The 23637-nt window shown below is 42.0% G+C and overlaps 2 protein-coding genes and 1 long non-coding RNA gene across 4 annotated transcripts in view; 2 read left to right on the top strand and 1 right to left on the bottom strand.

Moving 5' to 3' along the window:
* The window catches only part of LOC129707058 (small ubiquitin-related modifier 3-like), a 261239-nt gene that overhangs the window by 42526 nt on the left and 195076 nt on the right, over positions 1–23637 (top strand). The gene's annotated exons all lie outside the window — the stretch shown is intronic.
* LOC129707056 (bromodomain-containing protein 8-like) lies at positions 1221–22987 on the top strand. The gene is made up of 6 exons (XM_055651814.1): positions 1221–1271; positions 1367–1518; positions 13905–13973; positions 18570–18747; positions 20474–20552; positions 21240–22987. Exons 1-5 carry the CDS (start codon positions 1227–1229, stop codon positions 20549–20551), a joined length of 522 nt encoding a protein of 173 aa, XP_055507789.1. The 5' UTR covers positions 1221–1226; the 3' UTR covers position 20552; positions 21240–22987.
* LOC129707061 (uncharacterized) lies at positions 1395–14932 on the bottom strand. 2 transcript variants are annotated; one of them, XR_008725136.1, is made up of 3 exons: positions 14192–14932; positions 2090–2191; positions 1395–1527 (listed from the first exon to the last, which is right to left on the bottom strand). It is a non-coding gene; the product is annotated as an uncharacterized LOC129707061 (long non-coding RNA). The 2 variants fall into 2 exon arrangements; XR_008725137.1 differs by having other exon boundaries at positions 2090–2153.

Below are 23637 nucleotides of genomic sequence, written 5' to 3'. Positions count from 1 at the left end.
CCTCATAACTGAGCTGCTCCATCCTAGGCAACATCCTGGTGAATCTCCTTTGCATCCTCTCCTGCACTATTATATCCTTCCTGCACCTTTATGACTAGAACTGCACACAGTACTCTAGCTGAGGACTGGCCAAGATATAAAGGTGGAGTGTAACCTACACACAATACCCTGACTTAGGACATTGTCTAACAGCGTTGCCACCTTCTAGGATCTATGGACTTTTATTCTGGGTGCCTCTGTTCCTTAATACTCGCAAAGATCGTAGCATTCATGATGTAGGTCCTAGCCTCATTAGCGTCCCCAAAATGTATCACCTCACATTCGTATGTATCAAACCCCATCAGTCGTTTTCAGGCCATTTCACCAAAACATTAACATCTTTCTGCAGCCCAAGACTTTCTTCCGGAATATCAACATCTCCATCAATCTTTTTTTCGCACATTTATTGCCCGAGCCTCCCATATCCACTCAGTCATTCACATAATTAAACGGCAAGGCTCCCAGCAACGATCCTTGTCAGACGTCACAAGGCACTGGCGCCCCAATGCAGAAACAACCCTCTGTAATCACTGTCTGTCTCCTATTGCATAGCTAGTTTTAGATCTAATTGCCAACTTGCCCTGAATCCCATGCATCCTCACCTTTTAAACCAGTCTCCCATGCAAGACCTTGTCAAGGGCTTTACTGAAGTCCATGCCAATCACATCTACTTCTCTTATCAATAAACTTAGTTACCATTTCAATTAATTCACTCAAATTGGTCAGACAGATCTGCCCTTGTCAAACCCATGAGCAAAATCCAAACTGCTGGAAGAATTGAGATGGTCAGGCAGAATATGGGGAGGAAAATAGAAAAACGGATGGCACCAGGGCCCTTCTTCTGACTGATAGACAGATCAACATTACGGGATTAAAAAGTTCAGACTAGAAAAGTTGTGTCCATTTCGCACTACAGATGCTGCCTGATTCATCGAGTTCCTCCAACAGTTCATTTTCTCGAGATTCCAATGTCTGCAGTCTCTTGTGTTTCCTTGACAAAACCATGTTGGCAGTCTCCGATTAGTCGTTGACTTTCCAATTAATTGTTAATCTTAATTTTTTTTCTAGTATCTGCACTGAATCTAGCTTAATATACTGGGCTGCTCGAACAGCATTATCACCTTTAAAGATTATGTATTAGAATATTTCCCATCTAAGAATATTAACAATATCTTCATATTTCAGAGATGTCCGAGGTAGAATACAACACAATGAGAGACGCTGTACTGGAGGTATGATTTCAACATACGTTTTAACATTGTGAAGTTCATCACTGATACAAGAAGTCATGATATAACATTTTCTGTGATGTTTTAACAAATTTCAGGAGGATACTACCAGTGAAGATGAATTTTGCGAAGTTGATCTTTCAGAATTTGGCATTGAACTGTCTGTCTCTGAAAGTGATGTTAGCTTCAGTTCCCATCAGTTCTTGATCTTGAATGAATCGGCAGCCAGCAGTCACACATCCTCCCAGCTGTACGTATCCTGAAAATATGTATTAAAATGTATTAGTTATATTAAGCCAACCTTTTAGGCTTTATCTTGAAACACATGAAGTATCATTACGATTCAAGCGTTTCCCTTTCTTTAACGAGAATTTGCAAAGTCACTTTCTAAATTAATGCACATGTAGGATATAGAATCAAACCTGCAAAATGGCAAAAATGTCAAATAAACAGTAATAATATACCAAGAATATTCTCACTACAAGAACAATATTGAGCCACTTAACCCTCCATCTTTTGTGTGTAAGCTGAAATATATTCTGACAAACGTACCTTAAAATAATGTCAGAATCAGAAATATTGAACTGGTGCTCTGACTAGCATAGGGAGATCAGTTCCTTGGACTTCCTCAAACTTATATTCACGTATTACATTCTAAGTAAAACAGTTTTACAACCCATTTATTTAAGAATAAAAATTAATAACCTTTTCCAGAATCACAGAATCAGCAGATCGCAGAAATGTTCAGCACAGAAATGGGGCTGATCCACCCACCTCACCATTCCCAACCATGATGCATAGCTACATATATACGCATTTACCTGCATTAGGCCCATATCCCTCTTTGCCCGTCTTATCCAAGTACCAGTCAAATGTCTTCAGTATCTAAAGATGGTCAAGCCGTGGACATATGAGAAGAGGAACTGAAAGCAAATGCAAGGAAAAGCATTCATGTGAGACATTTGTAAACATGGAGAAATAACCAGGTGTTTGGGCAGAATTTTTGCTTGCACAAGAGAAACAGGAAAAAAGCACTACCCAGAAGTAGAAGACAGATATAAGTAGAAACATGTCTGATGAAAATTATGCGGTAGGTTTGGGCAGACCAAGATAAGATTGAAGATGAGAATGGGAGTTATTTTTAAGAAAAACATCTATCTATTAACATTACAGCTGCAGAGTGGTTTTTGTATTGGATTAGACAAAGATCATGAAGTTATGCGGCAAATTATACGTCTAAAACATTGACCAGAAACATTGCCTATTCATTCCCTCCTCAGACACTGCCTGACTCACTGAGTTCTTCCAGCACTCTTAGCTGTTTCTTGCGTCTTTTCTTTATTAGTCCTATCATTGTTTGAGGACATTTGAACAAATAATCATGACTACTAGTAGAAGTACAATTATTTCACAAATTACCTCCAGTTAATGACAGATCAGCCTCAACCAGGATGGTGGACATGTGATGTTGATTCTACCAACATTAACCCGATTCACTCTAGGTGTGCCTCACAAATCAAATAAATGAAGGGAAATTAGTTATGTCACCCACGATGAGGGCACTTACATTGGGTTCATACATTAGATTGGAATACACAATTCTGTTCCCGGATCGATCCTGCAGAAACTAGATACAACTGCTTGAGATTCTAGATGATCTTGTGATTGTGTATATTTGATGGGACCTCAGCAGGAGTGGAATATTTTGAAGTTTGGACAGTTAGCAGAAAGAAAGTTGAGAAGAAAACAAATCAATTTAATTATGAGGAATGCATTTGATTAGTGTATCCCCCCCAATACTTGGAGTTACATCACAAATGGAATTTCACTGGATTATTTTATATTGAAACAACACTAAAAGTGCTAGGAATGCAGAAATGGCAGAGAGAATGGACATTGGTGTTTCAGCTCTGAAGTCCTCAATAGAATTTGCAATTTTTTGCTTTTGCTTCAGCTCTTCAACGTCATTATTTAGTTTTTATTTTATTTGATAGCAGTGGCATTGTATATGTTTCAATGTAACTCGCATATTATTGAAAAGAAAGCCATTATTATCGGGATTTTTTTAAGTAGCTAATATATAGAATACTAAAATGGATATTAGAATGTTGAAACATTAAATAGGATGTTCTTATCCGTGATTTGCAGTATTAGTGAAGCAGCTATACAAGGTACAAGACTTGCGTAGACTTCTCTCATGTCGAACTCAAGGTCCGGAAAGATAAAATCTGCTCACCTGCCATTTAATTTGCTAATAGTGAATTACTTGGAAAGATAAATAAAAATGAAAGGAGAAAATGCTTTGGGCGATGTGCAAGGGCAAACATAATGGACAATATTACCTCCCATCTCAGATTGAGTCACACGATGAAGTTGGATTGCTGAAAGTTTTCAGCTTAGGCACACCAATGAAAGTTCAAGATGAGACAAACAAAAATGGAAAATGAAAGTTGGTGCTGAGACGATTCATTTGCCTTTTGCCATACACAACAGTTTACAGTCACTTTGCAAATTCTTGACATACAACTGATAATTGTACGTACAGCAGTTAAAAGAGAAAAGTACACAAATATGCCCATTAAAAACATAATGATGGTTTTTTCAGTGTAGTTACTATTCTAGTCTTTCATCAGATCTACAACTAACGACCAGGATCAAATTTCAGCTCAGAGGAATTGGAAAAGTGGACAGTGCTGCTCATGTGGAAGGAGATAGCCAGCCACAGGTCAGAAATAGAAATAAAATCTTTAACTCATAAGACGGTGATGTTTGAGATGTAGTGTTTCAGAAACAGAGCAAGAGAAGTAAGCCATTTAGTTCTAGGAGCCCGTTATTCCTAGCCAGTTCTACGAATCAGTGAGATCATGTAAGCTCTAGGACTTTATTCCCACAAATCGTAGCCCCTGATCCCATAACTTGTCAAAATACAGTGGCTTGCAAAAGTATTCATACCCCTTGAACTTTTCCACATTTTGTCACGTTACAACCACAAACGTAAATGTATTTTATTGGGATTTTATGTGATAGACCAACACAAAGTGGCGCATAATTGTGAAGTGGAAGGGAAATGATACATGGTTTTCAAATTTTTTACAAATAAAAAACTGAAAAGTGTGGCGTGCAAAAGTATTCAGCCCCCTTTACTCTGATACCCCTAAATACAATCCAGTGCAACCAATGACCTTCAGAAGTCACCTAATTAGTAAATAGAGTCCACTTGTGTGTATATTAAACCAAGCATCACAAACCTAGGGGTTAAAGTGGACCCCGAGCTAAAATTTGACAGTCAGATCAAGGCTGTTGTTAAATCAAGTTTTTTCCATTTGAGGCAGCTGGCCAAAATAAAGTCAATTCTGTCAAGGCAGCACTTTGGTAATCCACGCCTTTGTTACCAGGAGCCCGTGGGTTCATGGGTCCTCCATCCCGTTCCAGATGGTACAAATGCAGTGTAGATGGCACATGTAAATATGATCTTTCTTTAGCCTCACTTCACTGGTTGCCTATTCCCACAAATCTTATTTGCTTTTAAATCCCCCCCGATCCTATCTGATTCTACATACACCCGCCCGCTCTCTCAGGTCAGATAATCAGCTGCTCCTGAGTGGGCCTAAAATAAGCGGAAGTCAGGGAGACCGTGCCTTTGCAACCCCAATTATGGAACGATCTGCCTCTCCACATAAAACCCCTTTCTCTGTCTGTTTTTAAGTCGCTTCTAAAAACCCATTTTCCGTGGCCTTTGATACGAGGACGACTTTATTTACATTTAATTTCTTTTTTGATTGCAATTTTTACGTATTTTATGTCTTTTAATTTTTTGTTGTATTTTTGCACTTTATGGATGTTATTTCTGTTATGTTGTCTGTTTATGATGTCTTGTTTATTCCACTGTACAGCACTTTGTTCAACATTAGTTGTCTTAAAGTGCTTAACAAATAAAGTTGGATTGAATTGGATTGGATAATCTGATCTCAGTATAAATACAGCTGTTCTGTGAAGGCCTCAGAGGTTTGTTAGAGAACATTAGTGAACAAACAGCATCATGAAGCCCAAGGAACATACCAGACAGGTCAGGGATAAAGTTGTGGAGAGGTTTAAAGCAGGGTTAGGTTATAGAAAAATATCCCAAGCTTTGAACATCTCACGGAGCACCAATCCATCATCCGAAAATGGAAAGATATGGCACAACTAAAAACTTACCAGACATGGCCGTCCACCAAACTGACAGGCCGGGCAAGGAGAGCATTGATCAGAGAAGCAGCCACCCCATGGTAACTTGGAGTGCAAAGATCCACAGCTCAGGTCTGTCCACAGGACAACTATTAGTCGTAACTCCACAAATCGGGCCTTTATCAGTGGCAAGAAGAAAGCCATTGTTGAAAAAAACCCCATAAGAAGTCCCGTTTGCAGTTTGCCACAAGCCATGTTGGGGACTGGAGAAGGTGCTCTGGTCAGATGAGTTGCAGTTTTTGGCCTAGAATGCAAAACGCTATGTGTGGCGGAAAACAAACACTGCACATCATCCTGAACACACCATCCCCACTGTGTAACATGGTGGTGGCGCTTTTCTTCAGCAGGGACAGGGAAGCTGGACAGAGTTGATGGGAAGATGGATGGAGCCAAATACAGGGCAATCTTGGAAGAAAACCTGTTAGAGTCTGCAAAAGACTTGAGACTGGAGCGGAGGTTCACCTTTAGCAGTACAAAAAACATACCCAAGCTTGGAATGGTTTAGATCAAAGCATATCATGGCCCAGTCAAAGTCCAGACCTAAATCCAATTGAGAATCTCTGGCAAAACTGTTAAGAATGCCAGACCTAAATCCAATGAGAACTCTGGCATATCTCCAACTACTTTTCAAAAAAATGCGATTTATATTTTGCAGCTGCAGCGAATGGTGGTTCTAAAGTATTGACTCAGGGGGGCTGAATACTTTTGCATGTCACACTTTTCAGTTTTTTATTTGTAAAAAAATGTGAAAACCATGTATCATTTTCCTTCCACTTCACAATTATGCTCCACTTTGTGTTGGTCTATCACATAAAATCCCAATAAAATACATTTACGTTTGTGGTTGTAAAGTGACAAAATGTGGAAAAGTTCAAGGGGTTTTTGCAAGCCACTTTTCAAATTTAGATGTAAAATCATTCCTATCATAAACTCCTTATTTATAACGCAGAGCAAATTACTGTTCACCGCGAAAACGCTGCTATGTCCCGTGCATATTTTTTTGTGAATATTTCTGCAACTAAGTTCAGGAAATTAATTTCAGTTTTATAGCACTCTGAGGAAAAATGTTTCTTTTTCTCCCTTATAGTCCTTTTGCAAATTATTTTAAGATCTATGTCTTTTTTTTTAAATATGAAAAGTCCTTCCTATTTATTCAAACCAGGTCACTCATTATTTACAAACCTCAGCTTCTGCCTTCAGCTATTTCTGATTGAAAGGAGATCATCCCAGCCTGATCTTCCACTTGACAATATTCAATAAATCTTGAAACTGAAACCTGGATTTGTCAGATATGACAAACCATTCACAAATGTATACCATCTTTGATCAACTCACACTTGAATGCTGTGTTACTTTATCACTGATAAACGTTTACAGGCGCATGGATTTATTTAAAAGGAGAGTTCAAATCATTATCCATTATTTTGATTTTCATCTGGTTGAGCCGATATTTCTGCACATTAGTCTTTCTCTGAATAAAATATATGTTATAAATCTTTTTTTTTTTTTACTATCGCCAAAATATTTATATGCATCTTTTTTAGAGTACAAACTAGTTTTGCATTATACCAAATATTTATTTGAATATTTCTCATTGTCTTTTTGTTTATCATTTTGAATGCCCCTTGATTCAATGGCACGAAGATCCACTCATAATTGTTCCAATGGCAATGTCTTAGCCCTGCTGGAGTGAAAGTTTATGAGTGGAGAAGAAATGTAGAGTTAGAACAGAAATTCTTACAGTGGTCACACATCTGTGATTAATCATGCAAACCAATTAATAGAATATAAATTGGTATAATCAACCATTCACGTGGTCATAAACTGACCAATAACATAATAGCCATGTTCAAACTGAAATGTTGGACAGTTAAAACGGTTAGCAGCAACAAATCCTTTGGTTTATCCATTTTTCCATTGCTAACCTGCCATTTGGGATTTATTTTTTAATATTTCTATTCCTTCTTGTTTCCCAATGACTCTGAGCTTTCTGAAGGTTGTACTGCCTGGAGTAGTTGGCCTCCTTGCATTCTAGCTTATACCCATGTCCCTGCAATGACTGCTGTGTTGACCATTTTAAGTTGAATTTGTGTTTCTAACGTGCTTTATTATTTGTGCTTTTGCTTATGCAACTCTAATTCGCCTGTTTCAACCTCATGCTGAAAGCATGTTTTGCATACTTCTTGACCAATCACATCGTTATTTGCTAATTCATATATTGGTAGCCAGCAAATATATCTTAAAGTCTGTTGTAGGTATCTAATTACTGCATTAAACATTTTCTAGTCTGGATTATATATATTATCCTTATCTTTTGTAATCTCATCCCCTCTTTTTGCCAATAAGTCTTTCTTTTTATGTTCACCTGAATCCCTCTTTGTGATGTAACGTTCCTTCTGGACCTTGCATATAAATTGACTGCTGCATGTTTATTTATAACAGTGAATCCAAGTTAAAATAAAATACTTAAGAAGGAACTGCAGATGCTGGACAATCGAACTGCCTGACCCGCTGAGTTACTCCAACATTTTGTGTCTATCTTCAGTGTAAACCAGCTTCTGTAGTTCCTTTCTACTCATAGCAAGACTGCAATTGTATTGAAAATTGTATGAGCCTGTCGGACCAAGAAGAACATTTGGAACAAATTGATTGTCAACATCAATGCTAATCTCTTGACCATGGATCGTGTAATTAATGGAAGAATTAATGGACTTATTTTCCAACTTCAATTCCAAGGTCTTTTTGAATCAGGTGTGGTGTATTACTATTATCTGGTAGCATAGCCTGCTCAACACCCAGCTTGAGATCTAACTATTCCTTTGGTTTATGTTTCATTTGCAAGAAGAAGAAGCTGGTAGCATGATCTCAAAACTCCGTAATACCATCTCATACGGCCCAGTTTTACCAGCATATGGAAGCCAGCCCTTGCTATCCCCTGCCCAGTTTGATATCCAATTAATGTTCCATACCTACAATTTGGGTCTCCATTCCCTTTGCCTTGCACATCTTCCAACCTGACCAATGTATTTTGAGCCTTTACATAAGCTGAAGCAATTTTGCACTCATAAACAGACAGTTTTAGGTTTATTATTATCACATGTACCGAGTACAGAAGAAAGCTTTCTTTTGCATGCAGTCTACTCAAATCAGATAATACACACATAAATATAATCAAACCAAACTCAAGTACAATAGGTAGAGTGAAGAGAAAGATAGATGTGCAGAATTCTCTGCATTGTAGCAGTAACAGTTACAGAGAAAAAGTTTGTCCTAATTGAAGTAGGTTGGAGAATTGGGACTGTGACCAGCATATGGAAGGACCACGCAGAAGCCTGATAACAGAAGAAAAGAAGCTGTGCCTGAATTTAGTAGTGTGTGCTTTCAAACTTCTATATCTCCTGTCCGATTGGAGCGGGGAGAAGGAATAATGACCGGGGTAGGAAAGGTCTTTGATTGTGTTCGCTGCTTACCCCAGGCAGTGTAAGAAGTAGCATGAGTATAGTCCATGAGATGAACTATCTGATTGAGGCAGTGCAGCATAGGTTCACAAGAGTGATCCATGGGATGGTGGGCCTATCATATGAGGAAAGATTGAAAAGACTGGGCTTGTATTCACTGGAGTTTAGAAGGATGAAGTGGGATCTTATAGAAACATATAACATTATAAAAGCCAGATAAGCTAGATGCAGGAAAAATGTCCCCAATGTTGGGTGAGTCCAGAACCAGGGGCCACAGTCTTAGAATAAAGGGGAGGCCATTTAAGACTGAGGTGAGAAAAAACTTTTTCACCCAGAGAGTTGTGAATTTGTGGAATTCCCTGCCACAGGGGGCATTGGAGTCCAAATCACTGGATGGATTTAAGAGAGAGTGAGATAGAGCTCTAAGGGCTAGTGGAATCAAGGGATATGGGTTATTGATTGGGGACGATCAGCCACGATCACAATGAATGGCGGTGCTGGCTCGAAGGGCCGAATGGCCTCCTCCTGCATCTATTTTCTATGTTTCTATGAACTGGGCTACATCCACCATTCTCTGCAATATCTTGTGGTCTTGGGCTGTACTGTTCCCAAACCAAGCTGTGAGATACTTACAGTTTTACAGTAAGTCTGGATAATCTATTTCATGGTGGTGAGAAGCACAACATGGAAGGAAGAATACATCACCTGTCATTGAAGCTCTGCATAAGACGGCTTGATATTTCAAAATCTAATTATGTAAATACAATAAAATTGGCTTCAGATTGAGGATATTTTTAAACAGCATTTTATTTGTGCATTTCTTGTTAACTTTTTTATAACAAGTGAATTCGGTATTCCAAAAAACGCGAGGAATAATGGGAATGATCAAAGGTCAAATGCTATAAATAAAAATCGAACGAAGCGCTGTAGTTTCAGTGAGTATAGTTTGTATTTGTCAGGGGTCAGACGGAGGGGGCAGATACGAGTGGGAAACGGGGGGGAGGAGACTGGACCGGCTCTCGGCAGCTGCACACACTCAGAACCGCGCCTCATCAGCACCCAGGATCGAACACGTGTCCCCGGCGCCGCAAGCGCTGCCGAACCACCATTGGACCGCCCCAGTCTTCTCCCCCCCCCCCCCCCCCCCAAACACCAAGTGCCCCAAACGCGGTGGCCGGAGGCATCTGGACGGACGGGACACCGGCTCCCAGCCAGCACGGTGAAGAAGCGCCAACTCCAGCCCAACCCCGCTCCAACTCCAGAGGAACCCGCTCCACGATGGGCCGCTACGGCGACAAGTGCCAGTTCACCCACAGCCTGGCCGAGCTGCGCTCCCTCAGCCGCCACCCCAAGTACAAGCCGTACCTTGCACACCACCGGCTTCTGCCCCTACAGTACCCGCTACCATTTCACCCACAACCCCGTGGAGGAGTGAGGGCCCCAGCCTTGCCTGCGCCAGTGCGCCAGCCTGGGCTCGGCCTCCTCTAGCCCGGCGCTAGACTGGGCCGCACTGCGGGTGGCCTTCAGCCCCAACCTGGAGTTGGAGCTGGCCTGGACTCTGGGCTTGGGGCTGGGCAAGGGAGGGGAAGGAGGTTGCTGCTGCCACCAGCATCACCAACAGCACCAGCTGCTCCAGCGGGCACCCAGCCTGCACATGGCCGGCAGGAGCCCATTCACAGACTCTCTCTCCGACCAGGCCGACTCCAGTAGCAGCAGCTCCGAGTCACCCATCTTCAGCAGGATCTCGGTGTCGGACTGAGGAGAGGGGGGGTGGAGGTGGAGGGCTGCCGGGACCAACCCGGCGGGACAGGGAGAGCCGAGCTGGAACCAACGGCTGCAGCGCCGGCTGCAAGTCTAGGGCCGCCCCGCCAGCCCAGGGCCACCCCAGACACCTCCGGACAGGGACGGGGACAGCGGGGAGTGGACGGGGACAGCCCAGCAGCAACTCAACAGCACCCGCAGCAACAGAGAGCCAACCCCAACCACGGACGAAACGAAAGCCTGGACACAATGCAGCACCACCGTTGCCGAGACTGTTTATGACCTGGACATGCGCAGTCGGAATACCGAAGTCGCTTATTGCAACTTATCAAAATGGAATGTATCCATCAAAGAGTTGTAACTAAATCTTCTTACATTGGAGCTATTGTATTCCAATTATTATCACAAGGGTATAATGACAACATGTAAATTTATATAGGCGGCTTTCATTGTAACATGAGCTTGGGAAGTTATAGAAATATAAGACTAACTAGACTAAGTGGGACCCGTTGGGTCCCAGCATCACACGGGAGGGCTAGTCCCCCAACGCAATATTCCACCTCTCCACCAATTCCAATATTGGTGGCCATTTGGGGGGGGGGGGGCTTTCTGGAGCGCTAGTATCGGTGTTGTGGGCTGAAGGGACTGGTTTCCAGAGGGCTAGTATGGACATTGTAGGCCAAATAGATTCTTGGACTGGCAGCTCAGTCAATCAAGCCTGTTGTGCTGGCAGCTCACTCCCTCACAGCTGGTGGGCTGGCAGTTGACTCACGGCTATTCCTTCAAATTCCATTTCAAGCAGGGTGCAAGGCCATCAAATTCATGTGCAGTTTCTTACCACTTCAAGCAGGGTGCAAGGCCACAAAATTCAAGTACAGTTTCATACCATTTCAAGCAGGGTGCAAGGCCACTTAAGACAGCGAGTTGTGACCTCTCCCTCCTCCATCTTGCAGAGACTGAGCCACGCCCATACTTCTGGGTTTTATAGTCCCCCCTCCCACCAGAAGGGGCGTGGCCTTCATGGCGTGATTGACTGGAGAGAGAATCTCAACATTTAAACACTAATAACTCTTTTATTTTTCATCGATGGGAAAAATCCTCGGCACCTGATGAGTGGAAGGGGACTGAGTAAGATGGCCAAAAATCACAGCCATACGTGGTAGAGTTTTTTTCTAAAATCAATATAAAGCGCAAACAGGAAGTGGTCAAGATTAGACTTTTAATTATATAGAAGGCAAGGCAACTTGAATTCGGGCAAGGCAATTTTAATTAGGCAAGGCAATTTTAATTAGGCAAGGCAACTTTAATTAGGCAAGGCAACTTTAATTAGGCAACACAGCTTTAGCATTTCCAAACCATAGGCAACACAGCTTTAGCATTTACAAACCAACGGCAACGCAGCTTTAGCATTTACAAACTATATTTTCAAACTACATTAAGGGCACTGACAGGTCAGTAAAACCACTCACAGTTTAGTAGATATGTGTTCAGTGTTATTCACAGCTCAGACTGAGAGACGTGACCCTCTCGCTCCCCCATCTTGTAGAGACTACTGACTGAGGCACTCAACACTTCCAGGTTTTATAGTCCCTCCGGAAGGGCCGTGGCCTTCAGGAGAGAGAATCTCAACATTTTTTTAAACACTAATAACTCTTTTATTTTTAATCGATGGGAAAAATCCTCTAGTCCTGCGCAGCAGAGGGGGACTCTGAGCATGATGGACAAAAATCACAGCCGTAAGTGGCAGCATTTTTCTAAAATCAAAATACAGAACAACAGGAAGTGGTCAAGATCCGACTTGTCGTAATATAGAGATGACAGAATCCAGGTAGTTTTCCTATAATGTGTGTTTCCCAAACGTGAATTGGATATAATGCGATTGGTGATGTAGGGACATTTATGTTACTTGCCCGAATTGGTTAAAACATGATTTCAATCAGGAACTAGCTCCGCAACAATCAAACACACACTGCTAGTTTCACAGTGGAAGGTGAAAGAGAGTTACTTTAGAAATTGACAAGCAGAATGTTTGCTAGATTTACTAGAATGTTGCCTGGGTTTCAGCAACTAAGTTACAGAGAAAGGTTGAACAAATTAGGGCTTTATTCTTTGGAGCGCAGAAGGTTAAGGGGGGACTTGATAGAGGTTTTTAAAATAATGAGAGGGATAGACAGAGTTGACGTGGAAAAGCTTTTCCCACTGAGAGTAGGGAAGATTCAAACAAGGGGACATGACAAGAATTAAGGGAGAGTTTAAGTTTAGGGTAACATGAGGGGGAACTTCTTTACTCAGAGAGTGGTAGCTGTGTGGAATGAGCTTCCAGTGAAGGTGGTGGAGGCAGGTTCGTTTTTATCATTTAAAAATAAATTGGATAGTTTTGGGGGAAGGGAATGGAGGGTTTATGGTCTGAGCGCAGGTGGGACTAGGGAAAGAGTGTTCAAGAATCCTGTTTAATTGTTTATATTGTTATATCTCCCTGCAGTAATCAACAAATGTAATCCCCTTCTTCTTGAGATATACTTTAGAAATTGAGAAGCAGTCAATGCAATCATATGTGTGCAATCATACTTGATTAAACAATGTATCAATAACCTTTATTATTTTTAGTTTGCAGTAATAAAATAAACATAGCTAGTAAAAACACTTTTAGTTTTGGAAATCTTGCAGGAAGTATAATTTTGGTACAGTTCGTCTGAAACTCTCTGCCCCCACCCCTTTCCCATTGAGCTAATTGTTTTTACAGTGCGATTTTCTGCAACAAGGTTTCTTGGAACACAGCGAGTTATAGAAAAATTAGCTATACTTTACAAAGAGTGTACAGATTACAACAAAATTACATCAGTGTATCTGCCCCTCAAATATTAGAAATGCATGGGACATTTTACAGCGCATGTGTAATCACAAATGATATTGCTTCATGTGTAGTTAATGCACACAGTACCTGCCTGGTCTTTGCTAACATGCCCTCTCATTAAACTCCAGTTTACAGCTGCTTCTTCCCTCCTCACCTTGACTCAGCCCCAGAACCTCCTATACAACATACCAAGTATATTTATTGTATTTCTTGGTATAATATTCCTGATGTTATAAAGCATTGCAGTAAAGATCCATTAATAATTTACTATTTTAATTGATCTATGCTTGTTCTCAGTTACTGGTATATTCATTATGCTGATCACTTCAATTGCAGATTTGCTAGTTTGTTTCTGAATCCCGTATCTGAAGAACGAGTTCCAGGATATCACAGCTGGGTACACAGGTAAGAGAGTAAGAAAAATTGAATAACATTTCTGGGTGCAGAGGTGAACTCTACGTTCAAAGAATTAGAATGTGCAGAACAGTAAATTAATGTTGCCCAAGTGGTATCAAATCATACATTGCATGTTCATTTGACATATCTTGTGCATGTTTAAGGCTTCACACTGAGTCAGTTAATCATCTGGAAAGAAATTGTTGAAAATAATTTTTAAAAGTTACCTTTTTTAGATTCACGCTGCCTTGGTGCTTTCCACAGATAAGATTTTGCCTCTGTATTTATCAGTGTTCCAAATCATATGTATCAGGGGAAAGGACAAGAAAAATTAGTAAGGTTAAGATTACTGTTTGCATAGAAAATGTATATTCATTTCTGAAACACCAGCGTTACAATTCTTTCTTGATATTGAACAAGTTTTGTCATGCCTTAGAAGAATTGTAATTCCATTCCACTGGTATTTTAGGTCTCCAATTGAGAACAAACTCTCCCTGCAGTTTTAATCATGCTACTTGGCAGTTTTCCATTTGAAACATCATAACCCTTGTTTGCAAACATTTAGCAAATTGTATGCAAAAAAAACCTGTTTACAATTCCATTATTTCAAACGTTAAGAATTGCAAAGGTTGTCATAACCTCTTCAAAAAGACACTATGACAACAACTAAAATTTACAAAGCCATCCTTAGCTTTACTTTGCGTAGGAAAGAACTACAGATGCTGGTTTAAATCGACGATAGACACAAAATGCTGGAATAACTCAGCGGGCCAGGCAGCATCTATGGAGAGAAGGAATGGGTGACGCTTCGTGTCAAGCTGAAAATTCAGAAAATCAATAAACACCTATGGATAGAACATATGTTAACATTTTAGGATAATCTTTCTGTGAGTCTCTGATTGCATCGTTTTGAATATCCAACATTATAATTCTGCATCAGTGCAACTGGAAAGCAAGCATGAGCGAGTTTATGTACTTGCCTTTCAACTCAATAGTCTGGTTGTTTTTTCCTGAAATCAAAGAATACTTTTTTTTGTCAGCAAAACCAATCAGGGCCATCATCTGTGTAAACACGAGCCAAAGTCATTGTGTGATTTAAACACATCTCTAATGAGCACTTAGCAGCACTTAGGACAACAGGTTATCAATACATCCTGGCTGCTCGGACTGAGTGCCGGAATGGCGCGTTAGTATAAGTGTTGTGGAGGGGTGGAGTTAGTGGTGCTGGCCTGTGTGTGATTGGCTCGCATACACCACCAATCTACATCCTTCCGCCTTGGGATTAAGTGTGGAAAGTGCACCCATGCAATGGAGTTAAACATACTCGTCATATCTGTCTGGTGGTCTGCTAACATGTCCCGAGCGCGTGCGGACCCAATCCTCCCCTTCCCTCCCTCTCCTGAAAGATGGGATGGCGATCCAGGAGGCGAGAATGACGCGGGAGAGGCTTGCGGGGACCGAAAGGGGAAACATGCGGTGGGTGAGACCCCGTGGTTAGTGGAGACCGAGGGACGAGGAGAGGTGTAAGGCATGCGGGGACGGGTAGGAGACATCGCAGAAGGCAGCTGGAACTGGAACAGCGGAGCATAGGGACCAGCAGGCGGTAGGCGGGGCGGGGCCCTCACATCAAGCAGGTGTTGTTGACTTCTCCGGTAAACCGCTCCCTCACAGTCCACCATGTAGGATCGTGGCTCGTTAGTCAGGCTGACAACAGTGCCCAGGCGGGAATGTCGAGTCGAAGTTCGTAGACGGACGACCTGGCCCGGCTGTAGAGGCTCGAGTGGTCTGCTGGAGCTGTCGTATGATCGTTTCTGGATGTTCTGCCTCTCTTGGAGACGTCTCTGGATAGTGGCAGGTTCCAACGCGTAAGGAACCAGCTGCTGTTGTGCGGTGGGGACCGGAGACATCGCCAATCTCGACATCAGGCGCTGTGCTGGCGATCCCAGGGTACCGTCCCTGGCAATGTTTCTGAGATTCAGGAGATCGAGGTAGACATCCGACTTTGAAATGCGCGCTCCCTCCAGCAAGTGCTTGGCACTTCTGACAGGGCGTTCAGCGAGTCCACTACTCTGTGGATACTCGGGACTGCTCGTGACGTGCTGGAAGTTCCATCGGTCTGCGAAAAGCTGGAACATGTGGCTGGTGAACTGCCGACCATTGTCAGTTCTCAGGCAAACAGGAACGCCATAGACAGAGAAGTGTCTCTTCAGCTTCTTGATGACGTGAGGGAGGTCAGTTCGTCAAGTTCAAACCAGTTAGAAAAGGAATCAAACAGAACGAGGTAGTGCTTTCTGTATTGCGTACAGTTTTGGTCTCCAAATCTGAGGAAGGACATTATTGCCATAGAGGGAGTGCAGAGACGGTTCACCAGACTGATTCCTGGGATGTCAGGACTGTCTTATGAAGAAAGACTGGATAGACTTGGTTTATACTCTCTAGAATTTAGAAGATTGAGAGGGGATCTTATAGAAACTTACAAAATTCTTAAGGGGTTGGACAGGCTAGAAGCAGGAAGATTGTTCCCGATGTTAGGGAAGTCCAGGACAAGGGGTCACAGCTTAAGGATAAGGGGGAAATCCTTTAAAACCGAGATGAGGAGAACTTTTTTCACACAGAGAGTGGTGAATCTCTGGAACTCCCTGCCACAGAGGTAGTTGAGGCCAGTTCATTGGCTATATTTAAGAGGGAGTTAGATGTGGCCCTTGTGGCTAAGGGGATCAGGGGGTATGGAGAGAAGGCAGGTACGGGATACTGAGTTGGATGATCAGCCATGATCATATTGAATGGCGGTGCAGGCTCGAAGGGCCGAATGGCCTACTCCTGCACCTAATTTCTATGTTTCTATGTTTCTATGTTTCCGCACCATTCGAAAATGTCTGCCGCCAGCGACGTCCAGGGCAGTGCTGGTGGCGGTTGTTGCAGAAGGGGCTGCCGCTGTCGATGAGGCGCAAGGTTGTTGCAAGTGGGGCTGGAGGCTATGCGATCCCGGATGTACTCGGCCAGTAGAACAGACCACGAGCGCGTGCCAGTGTGGAATCGGCCCCTGGGTGACCGCTGTGTGCTTCTTTGAAGTATTCATCTCGCAGTGACGAGGGTATCACCACCTTGTGACCCTTAACAACACCATCCTATACCACCAGTTCATCACGTACCAGGAAGTACGGCTGTATTACTGTAGGCGTGTCGGATCGTTTGTCAGGCCAGCCTGTTTTGATGATGGAGGAGAGGGTTTGAAGCGTATCGTCAGTGGCAGTGTGCGCGGCCAGGGTACGCAGTTGCTTACTGGGGACGAGGTCGACACCGAGGACCATGAAATCCTCCTGTCCATGTTCGGTTGTTCCCAAGGTGCCCGGGGTGCACGCAACATGCATATCCTTACCCTTCTTGTAGGTAATGGTGAAGTCGTACCGCTGCAGCTGCATCATCATACGCTGCAAGCGAGCTGGCGCGCCATGGAGGGGCTTGTTCAGGATTGTCACCAGCGGTTGGTGGTCCGTCTCGACCGTGAATGTGTTGCCAAGGACGAAATCACGGAATTTGGTGCAGGCAAAAACGACAGCCAGCAGTTCCTTTTCGATTTGCATGTAGTGCTGCTCTGGGTCGGTCATGGTGCGGGAGACATACGCGACAGGTAGTAGGGTGCCTTCAGCAGATGGCATCGCATGTAATCGTCACCGGACGTTTCAGGTCGAAAAAAGTCAGGGTCGGTGCACTGGTCAGTTTGGATTTTAAAACCTCAAAGGCAACCTGATGTTGCAGGAACCATGACCATGCAGTGTCCTTTTTGGTCAGCTGCCGCAGTGTGGAGCATAATTCGCTGAGGTTTGGTATGAACTTTCCGAGATAGTTTACCATGCCCAGAAAACAATGATAGCACAAGGTAGGCCCTCGAATAATTGCTCTATGATTCTCTGGAAGACTTCACTGGCGGAGTTGATTCCGAATGGCATTCTCAGAAACTTATATCTGCCGAATGGGGTGGCAAATGGAGTGAGGCTTGAAGACTTCTTGTCCAGCGGGATCTGCCAGAAGGAGTTCTTTGCATCGAGGACAGACAATAGGGTGGCCATTCCGACCTTTGCCGCAACATCCTCGACAGTCTTCATGGGATGGTGTGGGCGCTTAATTGCAGTGTTCAGGTCTTTCGGGTTGATGCACAGATGGATTTCGATCTTTCCCTTCTTGAATGTGGCAATCATAGTCGAGACCCAGGCAGTGGGGTCGCTGACTGCTTCAATTACGCCTATGGAGGCCATGTCCTTCAGCATAGAGTGAACCCTGTCAGTCATGGCAAATGACAATCGGTGGGGGGTTCGGATGACGGGCGTCACATCGGGGTCAGTAATAATCTTGCAGGTCACAGGCAGATTGCCTAGGTTGTTGTCGAGGCACCATCAATCTACAATCTGCTTTTTAAAAAAATGTTTAATTACATCATTTAATTGTAATGTGAATGAAAATGTGGAACAATTTCCAAATTGATGTGACAATTCACTGTGGCTATTCTTCATGAGGCTGTTGAGCCAGCATCCTTCAGTTTTTTTTAAATCCTGGGTCCTTCAATTGTCAAATCTTCCAGCTTATTATTGAGTGTCTTTACTACAGGCCCATGGATTTATCCAATATAAAGAGAAACATCAGAAAGGGACTGATCCGCACAACGGTGGAATTCCAGCGAGATATCATGCTGATGTTCCAGAATGCGGTGATGTACAACAGCTCCGATCACGACGTTTACCACAAAACAGTGGAAATGCAGCGAGATGTCTTGGAACAGATCCAGGTACTATAATTGGTCCTTCTCCAATAAAGCAATCATTGTTTGGGCTTTACTTCAAATGATTGGGTGCTAATATGATAACCCAAGCTGTGTAACAATTTTGCCTTGGTGCTTATTTTGTTTGATTTCACTTCTTAACAAACCACTCATCACAAAAAGTCCCACACACCCACAATCTCACTCCGTTGCTCCCCTCATTCCTCAGACCCAAACTCTGGCAACCTCATTCCTCAGACACCCCCAACCCCAGATTGTTTAATAAACTTGAAAAGGGACACGGGGAAGGGAAAGGGTGAAATGGGAGCACATGCAGGTGGGGCACAGAGAAGAGATGGTGGGGGGGTGAGGGCAGGATTGTCGGTGAGTTACCAAAAATTGGAGGAAACACAACTGTATGAATGTTGAATTCTCCCTCTCTGCAAGGTCACAGGAGATCTCCTTGCGATATTTAATTCCAAAAATCCAATTTGGATCTGAGGAACCTACATTACCCTTCCTTACTGTCATATAACTTACTGTGAATATAATGTGCAGAATTTTTGATCTACTTACTGGCATTGTAGTTGGAGGAGAGCCAGTACATAGAAATTTACAGCCTACTTGACTGATGGCAATTTTGCAAAAAGGTGATACAAATCATATTGATAATGTACTCTGCATTGTTTTAACTTTTGCCTCCAACTTATTTCCCTCATTGGTTATTCCTTGATCTCAGTATTGATTCAGATTCAGATTCAATTTTAATTGTCATTGTCAGTGTACAGTACAGAGACAACGAAATGCATTTAGCATCTCCCTTGAAGAGCGACATAGCAAACGTAAGGTTTATTATTATTGGCACGTTTTGAGATAAGTGAAAGCATTTGTTTTTACGAGACTGTTATCGGGAGCTAATTTTGATAGTGGACTAATTCATCCTGAACAGATAGAAGCCAAGTTTATGGAAATTCAGTACCACATAACTCCATCCTCTTACAACTGCAACAGGATTCTGATATTATAAGATGTGTTTGCATGGTGAGACAGTTACACTATCATGTATCTAACTGCTACAATACTCATTTAGACAAACAAATCATAACATCCAAATGCCTGACATAAGACTCCCAAAACAGAAATTATATTTCGAATTCTGTCCTAGGATGAAATTATCATGCATACAGATGAAAACATTCAAGAATTTTTTGAAAGTATTATTGAATAAAAGCAACATCCCCACTTACTCTTGGGGGTCTGTGGCCGAGGACCTCCCAAATTGTAAAAGGAGGCATTAAGATACTAGGCCGTGCTTCAGGAACACTGCATGAGTGATTGGGGGAGTGTACCTCTTCTCAAACTAGCCACTTGCCTGCCCCACAGGTCATTACTTGCTCCTTTTGTGGAAGAGTCTGTAATTTCCTCATTAGATACATCAGAACCTACAAAACCAAAGTGAAAATAAATTGTGCTAGATCCCAAAAAATATGACTTTGACCAAGATGTCTGGAGTCAACAGGAACATAAATGGGATAGTATACACTGCAAACATCTAGTCATTGCCTCAAAAGAGCCATAACAAGAGAAATTCTACATAAGAAAAACCTCAACGTCGAGATGAAGCTTTAAAATGACATGTCTTGTGCCAGACCCTTGAGTGGATCTTAATGTCATCCTGTGCTCCCATGATCTTAAATAACATGTTTTGGCTTTATTGAGTTGTAATATTAATTTGTGAAATTTACTTGACTAGGATATACTGGAAGTAGTGGAACTGGGTGATTATAACAAGAGATACAGTGGGAAGAGTTTGTATCTTATGGATAAATGAGGTAATGAATTTTTGCTGCATTAAATGCAAAACAAATGTTTATTATTACTTGATTAATTGTTTCTCCAAATATACAGCTATTGAAAAACTCTCGTAGAATTCTTTGCTGTTTGGCGTGTAAGATAAGGCAAATTAATGATTCGCCTCATGACTGTTCTGATTAGTAGTTCTTATATATTTAATTGTGCGTCAGTACATCTCTTTCTATTTGACATGGAATTGTGATCAGAAATATGTATTATAACATTTGTGTTTACACATGCAAATTGGAGTATTGAGAGGAAATTGCATCCAAAATTTGTTAAAAATATCAAAGCTCACAAACAGTGGCATAGTCTATTTCAGATATCTCATCAGCGTACATTTATTAGAGCTTAGTGACAGCTCTTCGTCAAAGTATTGTGCCCTGTCTTTGAGAGAGGTTAACTTATGCCATCCTAATCATCAGTTTTACCTTCAATTGAGGAAGACAAAAAAAATCTATTTCTTAATGTCAGAGTATTGGACAATAGAACATGATTTTGTTGTTAGAGCCATTTAATATTTAACTTCTAGACTCGTGCAGTGTTGATAATGAGTATTTTGCCACAGCAGTGTTGTAAAAAGCAGTGTTGTAAAAGCAGTGTTGTAGCTATTCAGATCAAACACGTTTTTTTTTAATGATTAATGTAACTTTTTTTATTTACAGTATTTCTGCTGTCGGGAAATATTGAAAATGATATTCCAGCTGTTGGAGGAGATACTGAAAATGAATATTTTTGTTATATTTCTCAACAGTTATTGCAGTACTTTGATTTTTCGTCACTGTACTCATGATGTTGTGGGCTTTAAATGAGAAACCACATGGGAAAAGAGATGGTCATAAATGTGTACAAGTTGTTACAAGTTGCAGAGGTTCGTAGGAATGCAGATTGCTGCTAAGTTAACCTGTTGGGCATATTCTTCACCCCAAAAACAGAAATCCAAGTTCATAGATTTTTATTTTCAATAATGGTACACTTATTATGTGTACTTATTACAGTTGGTTCAGTTTCCGCAAATTTATTGACCAGGTACCAGTTGTTTTGTACTTCATTTTATAGTTTGTTAATAAAATTTATTGATTCTCTTTGCAGACCAGTTTATATTTGGTGTTCTTCTTCACTTTATCACCCAGTTCTGCATCTTTGTCCTTTCAAAATGGCAGACCTATATAGTTAAAGGAATATATTTTAATCCTTTGATTAAATTTCACTCCTTTATATCATTTGAAACGTTTTGATGTAAGAGGTCATTCAGCACTGCTCCCAGTCTTAATTTCTGTTTTACCATGGCTACGGTAAAACAGAAATTACCTCTCGTCGCACCTCCCCTTCTCATAATCTGACACCATTAAGATAATAATCTGCCTTCTTATTCTTCCCACCAAAGTGGATAACCTCATTTATCCACATTATACTGCATCTGCTCACTCACCCAACCTATCCAAGTCACCCTGCAGCCTCATAGCATCCTCCTCGCAGCTCACACTGCCACCCAGCATTGTGTCATCCGCAAACTTGGAGGTGTTACATTTAATTCCTTTGCCCAAATCATTAATATTTATTGTAAATAACGGGGGTCCCAGCACTGAGCCTTGCTGCACCCCACTAGTCACTGCGCATGCCATTCTGAAAAGGACCCATTAATTCCTACTCTTTGCTTCCTGTCTGCCAACCAGTTCTCTATCCATGTCAATATCCTACCCCCAATACCATGTGCTCTAATTTTGCACACTGATCTCTTGTGTGGGACCTTGTCAAAGGCTTTCTGAAAGTCCAAATGCACCACATTCACTGGCTCCCCCTTACTCATTCTACTTGTTACATCCTCCAAAAATTCCAGAAGATTAGTCAAACATGATTTCTCCTTCATAAATCGATGCTGTCTTGGCCCGATCCTGTCACTGTTTTCCAAATGCGCTGCTGTAACATTAATAATTGACTCAAGCATCTTCCCAACTACCGATGTAAGGCTAACTGGTCTATAGGAATAGGTGATATTTCGCTTGGGTGGTTTACATCCCAGCAGTATGAACATTGACTAATCTAATTTTAGATAGCCCTTGCTTTCTCCCTCCTTCCCCCTCCCGCTTCCCAGTTCTCCCACAAGTCCTACTGTCTCCGCCTACTTCCTTTCTTTTCCCCTCCCCCCCGACATCAGTCTGGCGAAGGGTCTCAACCCAAAACGTCGGCAATTCTTTCTCTCCATAGATGCTGCCTCACCGGCTGAGTTTCACCAGCATTTTTTGTCTACCTTTTGGTCTCTAATTTTGTTTACTCTCTCCCTCCTTTCTTTAAAAACTGGGCTTAGATTAGCTACCCTCCAGTCCACAGGAACTGATCCAGGGTCTATAGAACATTGGGAAATGATCAGCAATGCATCCACGATTTTTAGGGCCACCTCCTCAAGTACTCTGGGATGCAGACCAGCAGGCCCTGGGGATTTATCTGCATTCAGTCCCGACAGTTTACGGAACACCATTTCCTGACTACTGTGGATTTCCTTCAGGGTGTCCTTCAGTTCCTCCGTCCCTCCAGATCTTCGGTCTATCTAGTATTTCTGGGGGATTGTTTGTCTTCCTCAGTGAAGACGGAACTAAAGTACTTGTTTAATTGGTCTGCCATTTCCTTGTTTCCCATTATAAATTCAACTGTTTCTGACTGTAGGGGAATTACATTTGTCTTTACTAATCAGTTTTTATATTCCCCGTGAGTTTTTCATGCTCTTTCATTCCCCCCCCCCCTCTTAATTAACCCCTTTGTCCACCTCTGTTGAATTCTAAATTTCTCCCAATCCTCCAATTCGCTGCTTCCTCTCGCCAATTTATATGCCTCTTCCTTGGATTTAACACTACCCCTAATTTCCCTCGTAAGTGACGGTTGAGCCGCCTTCCCTGTTCTATTTTATCGCCAGACAGGGATGAACAATTGTTGTACTTCATCCATGTTATCTTTAAATCGTTGCCATTGCATTTCCACCGTTAACCCTTTAAGTAACATTTTCCAGTCTATCTTAGCCTATTCCCGTCAACACTATCTAAAGTGTTTGGCAACCAGGAGATCACG

This window comes from Leucoraja erinacea, chromosome 20 (genome assembly GCF_028641065.1).
Source record: "Leucoraja erinacea ecotype New England chromosome 20, Leri_hhj_1, whole genome shotgun sequence".
In the NCBI taxonomy this organism is placed as follows: domain Eukaryota; kingdom Metazoa; phylum Chordata; class Chondrichthyes; order Rajiformes; family Rajidae; genus Leucoraja; species Leucoraja erinaceus.
This window is presented reverse-complemented; position numbering and strand designations above follow the sequence as displayed.

What these genes read in the sequence shown, in the direction of transcription:
- LOC129707056 (XM_055651814.1), top strand. Translation starts at nt 1,227, where the DNA reads ATGTCCGAGGTAGAATACAACACAATGAGAGACGCTGTACTGGAG. An exon ending in AGTCACACATCCTCCCAGCT is followed by an intron (nt 1,519 to 13,904) that starts GTACGTATCCTG and finishes CTTCAATTGCAG; the next exon opens with ATTTGCTAGTTTGTTTCTGA. An exon ending in TATCACAGCTGGGTACACAG is followed by an intron (nt 13,974 to 18,569) that starts GTAAGAGAGTAA and finishes TCTTTACTACAG; the next exon opens with GCCCATGGATTTATCCAATA.